The sequence below is a fragment of the Eucalyptus grandis genome, chromosome 8, assembly GCF_016545825.1.
Source record: "Eucalyptus grandis isolate ANBG69807.140 chromosome 8, ASM1654582v1, whole genome shotgun sequence".
Classification (NCBI taxonomy): Eukaryota; Viridiplantae; Streptophyta; class Magnoliopsida; order Myrtales; family Myrtaceae; genus Eucalyptus; species Eucalyptus grandis.
In genome coordinates, this window is record NC_052619.1 from 26,706,595 (window position 1) to 26,717,754 (window position 11,160).

The 11,160-nt window shown below is 38.7% G+C and overlaps 1 protein-coding gene across 1 annotated transcript; it reads left to right on the forward strand.

The window, feature by feature from the left end:
• Positions 1-7,901: 7,901 nt before the first annotated feature.
• On the forward strand, positions 7,902-10,835 carry LOC104457348 (glutathione S-transferase TCHQD). Its single transcript, XM_010072290.3, is given in 5 exon segments — positions 7,902-8,042; positions 9,362-9,640; positions 9,934-10,028; positions 10,031-10,090; positions 10,093-10,835. Coding segments are annotated over 4 exon segments (846 nt in total). The 5' UTR covers positions 7,902-8,042; positions 9,362-9,431; the 3' UTR covers positions 10,575-10,835.
• The last annotated feature ends 325 nt before the right edge of the window (positions 10,836-11,160 follow it).

Sequence of the window (11,160 nt, forward strand, 5' to 3'; positions counted from 1 at the left end):
TATATTTGAGTGAGCTTTATAATCATCAAATGTGAAATAACATAGATATAATTCTACATTTCTTTCAGGATAGTTGAAATTTCTTCATGTGAATATAACGTATGTTAATCTTGCAAAGTCCCTTTAGTCAAAATCATAGGAAAAAAGAGTTATGTGACTTTTACTTCTTCAAGAAATTGAAAACATTCACATCGAACGGCACTACTTGAAATTATCAAGCTTATGACTGGAATCTTCCATACAATATCATCCGTAAGTAATAGACAAATAGGGTTTGTGCACTTGAATCAATGCAGCCAAAGTTATAGCACGAGAGAAAAAAAAAAATTCCAAACCCAGTGTGTGAATGCATTGGGATTGAAGCAGCCAAAGTAAGATCACGCGTGAAATAAGATAAGGGAAGAAAATTTCCAAATCTAGCACGTGGATATACTTGGATCTGCAGCCATAGTTGGACCATGTGTGGAAAACATAAATATTGACATTCCTGAAGAGGATCACCAAATAAAGACACGGTGATTACACTTTTAATTAGCAATTTTCACAAATTCTCATGCTCCTTGTGAAGACGATCTGCCAAACACAGCAACTTACCGGGTAGTAACTATTGAAGGGATCATATGAACCACATATATCACATGAGGCATGAGAAAAAGACAGTACAAACCATATGCTATGTTGTACTCCATCGAATAATTTATGTTTCAAAAATATATATATATATATATATATATATATATATATTGACTTGGAAAAAATAGCAAGTTGAACCTCCCAATGATTTATAAGCTCACCATCTCACATTAAAAAAACTGCATCACTATTTGCTTCTCCTTGCGTGTTATCCTCATAACCCACAATTCCATTTACGTAAAACTTGTACACAGGGCCAAAAGATCTTGATTTGCCTTTACCTTTTGGGTATCAAAGGAGGACGAATGCTTTGTTCCATCATAATCTGGCTCGGTGCAAGAACACCATACAACACGTGAACTTGATCTCAGGTGGCATATAGCCAAGACAAAAGTATTAGCGTCTGAGCATTTGTAGTCTAATTACATCCATAAGGAAAAGAATTCTATAGATTGATTCTATGAATTTATATATGGTGTCATTTTGATTTTCAGATAAGCCCAAAATGAAAATGATGGATAGTGTATATTTATATTCTTTGGTACACCAAAAAAGCAAAGAGTATGTTACAAGTTGATGAGTATGTAAAAAAAAAAAAAAGGGAAACAACCTCTGGGCAATAGTTTTTCTACCAAAAGCTAATCCTCGAAATCGGTAAAGTAAGATGCAAAAGGAATCTTTCATTTCATTATAATTATAACAAACCTCAAAGCAGAGTTAAAAGTTAAAAAGAAGGATGGGTAACGATGAACTATCAAAGTAAATGTCCCAGTAAGCAAGAAATCCGCATTTCACGAGTTGAAAAAGGGAATGCGATGATGACAAATGCAATCAATCACGCGAAGGAGCAAATTAGAAAGTAGATTTTCTTTTTTTGCGAATCTTTCCCATTTTTCCAAATTGAAAAGCAGCCTTCCTCAGCAGAGGCATGATGACCATCACTTCCTCATTTCAATTTGCTCCAATTTTTTTATGGTAGTCTGCCGTGTGTAGTTAGAACTTAGAAGGGAAGTGAGCTATTTTGAGCTTTTTCTTCATTTTTCCCCTCTTTATTGTTTTTATGTGTGCTCGACTTTTTAAGCTAGAAACTTATCGTTTGTGTAAAAACTTGCTTAATGCCTACTTCGTCCAATTGATATTTAGAATCATGTTGGGGTTTTTTTGGGGCCCCGAGGGGGGGTGTTTATGCATGTCACAAGTCCATCAAGAAAAATCGTGATGAAAAATATTTATGCTTGTCATACCGGTGAATTTTACACACAAAAAATTACGATGCATTCTTTCTGCTTCTTTCACATGATTTTGCAAAACCTAGGTAGGGTGTACGCTTCCTCAATGATTGCATGAGATTGACATTACAATTTTTCCTTGGGATTTCTTGCTCATAAAAGGCTTCTTCTGCACTAACTTATGTTCGCATAGTCCCCATTCGGATAATGTATAGCACATTTTGCTTTTTATTTTTTCCCTCATTGAATCACGATCTCATTGACCGATGCCATCCTCAATGATGTCTATCACTTGGATAAACTAGAAATGGTAGCTGGAAAAGGCAATTGATTGGGCAAAGAAAACAGAGTAATTTTATAGGATCAACATTTATTATTAACTTACTGTCGCATGTATGATGTTGGAGTTTCCAAATATAAACTTTTTGGTTGATATGGTCCTCTTCTTATTTTTATTTGTTTTGAATGGTTATGTTGAGTTTATTTGATCAATTATAATTGGAGATGCTAGACATTTCTATCAATTGCAACATTTCAGTGTAGGATTTGGGTGTTTGGTATTCAATTCATTCTTTTATTGATTCGCAATATGACTTGACATGTAACCTGTTTATCACAAATTCTAATTCTCAATGGCAAAAGTATGGAAGATGATTTTTTTTTTTTTTGAACACGTGCAACCCTCTATATCAGCTGAATTTGCATGACGATTTAGTGAAAACTCTAGTAACACTGATATAATTATGCGAAAGATAGTTAAAATATTTCAGAGACACCTGTAATAATTGTAACCTCATATTGTTATAATTTCTTAGATTTCCAATATCGTTAACACTATGTAAAAAGAATGATCAAATATACTTGTGTTGGTACTAAATTTTACTCATTTTTCCCCCAAAAAGTATGTTAAGCTAGTCCATTTACTCGTGTGGTTGCCCACAAAATAGGAGAATTTCAAGCAAAGTGGACAAACATGGTGCCACTTCTTTTGAAGAACATTAAAGAGGCTGAAGCGGCAAATCAACCAACACAACCCACATATCTGAGAGTTATCTTTACTTTCTCCCTTGTACTTTCATTTTCTTGTTCAATTCCTTATAATTTCATATCGAAGTAATTTCAATTTCAGCTATTTCAATTGATCATAATTGCAATTCCAATACACTTTACATTTTGTTGTGCTTAGATTGGTGGAGTTTCATTACTCCATCTAGAGCCACATTCATGCACTTTTTTGCTCAAGTGTGAAATGGAGGAGCATTTTTTATTGTTTTCCAATTGTTTGAACCAGCTTTAAAGTGACTAAGTTCCAAGAAGTCACTTAATAGTCTACCCCTGATTTTAGCCTCAAACATCTCGGTCCTTTGAAGTTGAGTTTCCAACCAGAGATAGTTGTAGAATTTCTCTAAACCATGTTTACAATAAGAAATGATCACTTATCTCCATTCAAGAAGATCATAGTGTTATTAGCAAAGTATAAGTGAGTGAGTGAATTGCCAAACAGAAGTATCAGTGCGTAAGTTTGAATTTCTTGTGCATAGGTTGTAATCTCAGTTGCCTATTCTCTACTGCAGAATTTTAGTGAAACTTGCTTTGTCATCACAAACAAAGAGGATGTGATAGGATCACCTTGTCTTAATCCATTCTACCCTCTTAAAAAGCCAACAAGCTCCCCACCAACAATTATAGAGTATCTTGGATTAGTAAAGCATCTTTCCACCTAAGTCAAGAACACAGTGTGAGAGCAACAATTGCAGTCAACATATTCCAAAAAAAAAAAAAAAACCCTTTAACCTTCGTAAGTCAAGAGTGTAGTGGGAACGTCATCTGTTTGTTTGTTTTTTGTTTGAAATCAGGGAGGGTTCATGCATTTGGTGTGTGGAAAGTAGAGTGTCAGTGCGTTGTCACTTTATATCAAATCAAAAAACCTTTATCTTGTCATGACCCTAGGGGAAATATAATGTGGGGCGCTAGCGAAATTGCAAAGCTTATAAAATTGTTTTGCTTTATGAAAAACCAGCCCGAGTAAATCTTAATATAAACGTGGCCCTAGGGGAAATATAATGTGGAGCGCTAGCGAAATTGCAAAGCTTATAAAATTGTTTTGCTTTATGAAAAACCAGCCCGAGTAAATCTTAATATAAACGTGGCGACGGCAACAATATTTTCAAGTCCAAAATTATCAATTTGTCAAATTTATTTATAATTCAGTCAACAATAAATCAATGTTAAACAAATATTTGTATCGATCATACATCAAACAGACGTGGTAAATGTGATCTTCAATGATGCAAATCAGTAACTCTTTCAAGCACCTAGTACACACAATAATATTATTAAAAGATCTTATAATATCATATGTTTTAGGGGAAAGTGGTCTTTTTCTACCCTTTCGAAATCCTATAAAAAAAAATACTCAAGTACAATAGAAATAATTTTAAATAATAAGTAACATATTTGAGTGAGTTTTATAATCACCAAATGTGAATTAGGGTCAACATGGATCTAGTTCTATATTGTTTTAGGATAGTTGTGAAAACTTCATTCATGTGAATATAACGTGTATTAGTCTTTTGGTGTCATTTCAGTCAAAATCACGAAAAAAATAGTTACGTGACTTTTACTTCTCCAAAAAAGTAAAACATTGATGTTGACATTAGTTGAAATTATCAAGCTCACGGCTGAAATCTTCCATACAATATCATCCGCAAGTAACGGATAAATATGGGGTGTGAATGCACTTGAGTCGATGCTGCCAAAGTTATAGTACAAGAGAGAAAAAATTTCCAAATTCAGCATGTGAATACACTGGGATTAATGCGGCCAAAGTAAGATCACAGGTGAAATAAGAGAGAATAAAATTTCCAAATCTAACGTGTAAATGCACATGGATTGATGCAGACAAAGTCGGAGCATGCGTGGAAAACATAAATATTGACAAACCTGAACAGTATCCACCAATTAAAGACATGGTGTCGCGACCAAAAATTTTCGGGTTCACCACCTAAAACTAGGTTAATGGACTGCTAAGTTTTTACACTTAGCTCGGGCTCTCCTAAGCTCATACCAATTCGCTACTTAGGTTTGAATTTATTAACATGCAAATTGATTTTATTTAGGAGTCGCCACTAATCAGTTTATGGTAGGTTGATTAGACACCTAAGTAAAATAATTGGAGAATTACTTTACTCCTACGAACAGGAGACTAAGGATACGGGGACTTGATTACATTAGATTTCTCTAATGCCCTTTCGGTACCATTCTTTTTATTTTCAAAATTTTTTTTTTGCAGGTAGCTGATTTATTTTAACCTAAATTACTATCACGCAAATGTGGTGACCACACTGGTACTCATCCATTATTTAAAACATTCAAATAATAAATTGCATCACGCAAAGCAAGCAATCATCATTTTTTTTTTTTTGGTTTTCTTAAAAATTAGAATTCTTTTATGAAAATGCACTTTTAAACTAAATGACTTAATCTTATTAATATGCAAATTTTAATTAAATGGGCCTATTATGCAAAATAATTATTATGCACCTCATGACCTAATTTCACTAATTAACAAGCTATGATAATCCTATTATGCAAACTAGTTAAAATGCACCTAGTATTTTTGTATTTTTTTTTATTGAAATTCAGAATTTATGAAAACCCTAATTAATCTATCTAAAAGGGATAATTTTCTAATTTATTCTAGGGATTAAATTTGACTTAAACCCTATCCTGTCTTAGAAAACTATTTTTAATTTTTTTATTTTAAAAAGAGGATGAGAATATGAAAATGTGCCAATTATATCTAAGACTCTAAAAAGGCTATTTAAGTCTAATCCTAACTTATTTCTTTTAAAATATCTAAAAATGCAGTCCTAAAAATATTATCTAAAAATGCAATCCTAGAAATATAGTCCTAAAAATTTGATTAATTAAACCTACGTGTCTATTATATTAAACCTTAATGTCCCATATGCTTATGCAAATTTTTTTAAATATTTTGATTTTTGATTTTTTTTAGTTTCTTTTTAGATAAGCAATTATTAAATAAATATTAAATCTAAGATATCAACAAAATAAAGGATTAAAATAATCGAAAAAAATAATCTGTTGTCTCACAAGGTCAAATTAACGATTATTCTAACCCTAATTATCACGACAAAGAGATCAAAATAATTACAAATCTGATCGGAAGTCTTACGGACCAAATTAAATAATCATTATGATTTAATAATTGAAATTCCACTAAAAAGCCCAATAATTAAAATAATTAAAAAAATGATCCGTGTCTCTCGGATCAAATTAATAATCATAATAATTAGGACAAAATTCCTGCGGATAATGCCTACAAAAATAATAGACATTAATGTCCAATATTACAAATCAAATAACTAAACTAAAAATGCTATCAAGTGAGATACACAAAAAGATAACATAACAAATAAAAAGAGTAAAATGAACTAAACTATAAATAAAGTGAAAAGTAAAGTAAAAAGTTAAAATAAAAATAAAAATAAAAACTACCTAAGAGAATCAACGGGGAATGGCGCCTGGCGGTCGTCGGGGCTCCGGCGGGGAGCGGCTGCAGGTGGACGGCGGTGGGCTCGAGCTCGGGGCAGCGGAGGGTCGCGGCGTCAGAGGCGAGCGAACCAGCGAGGTGGCGGTGCGGAGGCGCGGCGGAGCTCGGAGATCGACGGGTGGCGTCGCGGGCGGAGCGGGGGGTGCGGCTACGGGTCAGTCGGAGCAGAGGCAACGGCGAGCGGTCCCACAGGCGCCGGTGACAGTGCTGGGCTGTAAGTCGCGATGGGTTTCAACCCCAGGCGGCGTCGGGGCGACGCGAGCTTCGGGCGTCGAGGCGGCGCGAGCTTCGGGCGTCGGGTTGAGGCAGGGACGGCGGGTGTTGCGGTGGCGCGGCAGCGAGCGGGCTTCGGTGGCGTCGCGGATGGTGCTGGTGCAGTGTTTCACGGACGGAGGAGGTGCGACGCGAGCGTGAGCAGGGGCTTCCACGCGAAGAAGACGAACAGTAGCTCTTGCTACTATTTTTTTTCTTTTTCTTTCTGGCCACACGTCACTTCTCTGTACCTTTTTTCTTTCTTTTGCTGGCTTTTTCTTTTCTTTTCTTCTGCAGGTTGTCAAAAGGAAAAAAAAGAAGGAAACGACCTTGGACGAGAAAATGGGATTTCCTCTCTTTTTTTTTCACTTTCGCGAATCCTCTCAGCTTTTTCACGAAATTTTTTTAGCGGATTCTCTCTCAATTTTTTTGGCACCTCCGGTTACGAAGGGCGTGCATGGAAACGTTTCTAAGAAACGTTTCTGGACACTTCTGTACGGAAAGTGTGCCCGGGAATAAAAGGAACAGAAACGCCTTTGGTTGCGTTTCTGTTCCTTTTTTTTTTTGTTTCTGGAATGAAATAGAAAAAAAAAAAAAGTTATTTCTTTTGAAAAGAAACACTTCTTCGACGGAACAAAAGAATAAAAATCAAAGAAACAAAAGAACAAAATCGGAACAAAGGCGACGAACTCTTCTCCTTCGTGCGTGCTCGTCGCTCCCTCGTCGGCTGAAGCTTCGTTCTTCCTTTTCCGGCGTCTCTCCCATCTCTCCGGCGGCTCCCACTCGGCTGACTCTCCGGCGACTCCAGGTACGTTTCCGGTGCTCCTCCTTCTCCGGTAAGCGTTGCTCCCCCTTCGGCGCGACAGATCTGGGACGGCTCGCTCGAGCCTCGAGCGAGCGTTGCTCGCCCAGATTTGCCGCGCCGAAGGGGGAGCAACGCTCGCTCGAGAGCGAGCTCGAGCTGCAGCTCGATCTGCAGCTGGTCGAGCTCCCCCTTCGCTCGAGCAGCAGCTCCAGTGATGCGGCGGCGCAGCTCGGAGACGGACCGAGGTGGCGGCGTGGGATCGAGGGAGGGAAGTGGGAGCGGCGGGAGTGATGCGGCGGAAGGCGGAAACTTGGGCGCCGAAAAGCCGGCGCGGTCCGGTGTGGAAGAGGAGGAGGTGCTCCTAAGCGGCGACGGCGGCGATGCCGGCGTCGCGTTGAGGAGCGAAGAGGAATCGGAGAGTAAATTGAGGGCGAGGGGTGGGCGACAGGTGATGAGGCGATCGAGCATGGTGGCGAAGCAAGTGATCAGCATCGAATCTGCTCTTGGCTTGGGGTTCATCTCTCAGCTCTGGGTGGATACCCTCTCAGTAAGTGATGGAATTCTTCATCTTGGTTCGTGTAGCAAAACCTCGAGTGCCTGCAGAAGATTGTCCATTGAAAAATTTAGGTGGGTTGTGCTGTAACAGGTGACTTTGAACGGTAACGAAGGCTTAAAAGTGTTGTCCTTATAACAACTCCTGGAGTTTACTAGTATTCGTCTTGGTTCTTGTAGTTTTCTGTTGTCTGTTGTGGGAAGCAAAAGTCGAAGTTATCTCTAGAAGTGTCGACGCTTTCTGGGTAAGGTTCCGTCCGACCACCCCATCTGTCTCGATCGCGCTCGACACTTGGCCGTCCTTCTTCGTTTGGTTCTCTCGTCGTTGCTGCGTGCTGTTTCCGTTTTAGTTTGATTCCCTGGTCAATTTGGTCGCTGCGCTGCGGGATCTTGTTGTGAACTTGATCGTGCTTGCGCGCGTTGACTTCAGCGGGTCTTGAGTTGGGGTTGGAGTATTGGAGTGGGGGGCGTGGCGGTTCTGGTTCTGCATGTCATCCGGTCAGTCGAACCTCTTTCGACCGTGTGGTCTAGACCGTTCTTGATCGCCTCGTGAAGTTCTTCGTTGGAATTCCTTGCTGTATTGATGGCCGAATTAGAAGTGGCGGGACCCGTTTTGCCCCTTTCTTGAACCGTCAATACTGTTCTAAGCACGACAGGAGTTGGTGTGAGTTCGTTGTGTGTATTTGTTAACTGAATCGGGAATACTTCCTTTATTCTAATCTTACTGTCTGCAAAATTTAAATGCTTTCCTGCTGGAAAATGAACCTTTTGGTTTTGGAGCTTTTACATAAGATGGCGTCTCAGTTCAGCGCTTTTTTTGGGTTTTTGTGGAACCGTACATCGTGTGAGGCCTAACCTGACTATGTGACTATATTGGAGATTGGGTGCTGAAAGGAGGATTGTTGAATGGGTTTCACTGTTGACGTTTGTCTGAACTGCTGTCTGGTTTGTTTCCTTGGGGAGGTAATTGCTGATGGCCACAGACTAAGATATGCTAGAGATTCTTCTTTTACTCAAAATGGGTATGTCAATAAATGTTCTTCAATGCTAGTGTATTAATTCGTTGGGGATGCCAAGAAGTTTTTGAAGCCTCTAGTTTCTCTTTTGATTTTGACTATGTTTCATCACAGTATAGAGTGGACCTTTTAGATTAGCAAAACCTTAGTCTTATCTGAGAGGGTGATGGTTGTCAAACTTGCAATCTCAAACGAGTGACGTGTGTTAATATTGGTAGAAAAGTTGTACTTTTGAATCATGCTAACTGCTAATTAAACCTCCTCTTTGGCTATGTAATTGTTTCAATTTGACTTGCAGCAGGCCTCTTGATTTTGTGTGAAGCTTGTGCTTCATAATTGAAGTCAATAAAAGGAAAGCAATTAGAATCATGCAACTGTATCATCACCCATATTCATTGGACAGCCAAAAGGTAAGGCTGGCTTTGGAAGAGAAGGGCATTGATTACACATCCTTCCATATGAATCCGATAACAGGCAAAAATTTGAGGCCTTCCTTCTTCAGAATGAACCCGACTGCAAAACTCCCCGTTTTCCAGAATGGTTCGCATGTCATCTTTGATACTATTGAAATCATTCAGTAAGTCTCATCCTATTCTTACAGCATACTTGTTCTTCTTTTGATATGGTTATGACGGATGTTTGTTTGATCTAATTTTCAACTGTTTTGGCATGTGATAATGAGAAATATCAGCTTCTCTAGCTAAGTATGCCAAATAAAAGTATTTCTGGATTTCTGAGTAACTGAATGTATCTGTTGACAGGATGGGGTATTGTGCTCTATTATGTACCATATTCTTTGCAGATTTATTCTGTCTGTCTGTCTTCATTCTCTTCTTTTGTGGAAGTTTATAATGCTTTAGAAATTTACAGGTATATAGAGAGAAATGCAGTTGTCTCTGTTAATAATGATAGCATCGCCTTCAGCAGTGATGAGGTCATTCAATGGATGCATAAAATACAGGAGTGGAATCCAAAGTTTTCACATTATCCCACGTCCCTGAGAAGTATCGGCAAGCAGTGTCCAAGTTTTTAGGAGAGTCTTGATTGCTCGGATGGCCGAGTCACCTGACCTGGCAAGTTCCTACCACCGCAAGCTAAAAGAGGCATATCACACCGAAGAGAAGCTGAGAGACCCAGAGGTTGTAAGGCGGAGCAAGGAACATCTAATCAGACTTCTCGATGAAATTGAGGACAGTTTGAGCAAGACTTATATTGCAGGGGAAGAGTTCAGCATGGCAGACAGGTTGAGCAAGACGGCTTATATTGCAGGGGAAGAGTTCAGCATGGCAGACGTAATGTTCATTCCGGTGCTAGCTCGTTTGGCACTCTTGAATTTGGAAGACGAGTATATAAACAGTAGGCCAAACATGGCCAAATACTGGAGTTTGGTTCAACAAAGGCCTTCCTACAAAAAAGTGATAGGAAGATACTTTGGCGGCTGGAGGAAGTACAGGACCCTGGCTAAAACTTGGTGCTTCATTTGGCTGAGGAACACGCTGAAGAAGTATTAACTTCTTGACGCTGTAGGAATATCTCAAAACTGTAAAAGGAGGGTGGGGAAAGCTTTGGCTGTGAAAAGTCTTTAGGCAAAATTTACCTTTTGAATTGCTGTAAATAGGTTCTGTAGTGTTTCCTCTCTTAGTGTTGAAAGAGCAGGCAGTTGAATTTTTCATGTACTGGACTGCTTTCTGTTCTGTATTCCCTTTAAGGTTGAAATAATTATGTAGAAAACAAGCATGTTATGAAAATAAAAAATTGTAAAGGTTCGATTATTTTGATTGCAAGCAGTGAACTTCATTGAGTTTGCAGTCTTAGAGCACAGTTCATCCGTATTCTAGATCTTTAAGATTCCTGATCTTTAGTAAAAGTTGGTGCAATTTAGTATATCATAAGGCAGAGTAATGCTGCTGTAATTAGATGTCAAGAGTTATGAGCAAAAGAGAGTTGATTGAAGCACTCCCTTGGCGAACCGCAACGATTCCATATCTGAGTCCCGGATGAGGGACCAGGCCACACATCTTGTGAATAGCTTGGACCGACAAACATGTTGAGATGTATGAAATTTTCGTTTAAGGGCGCACATATGAGCATGTTGAA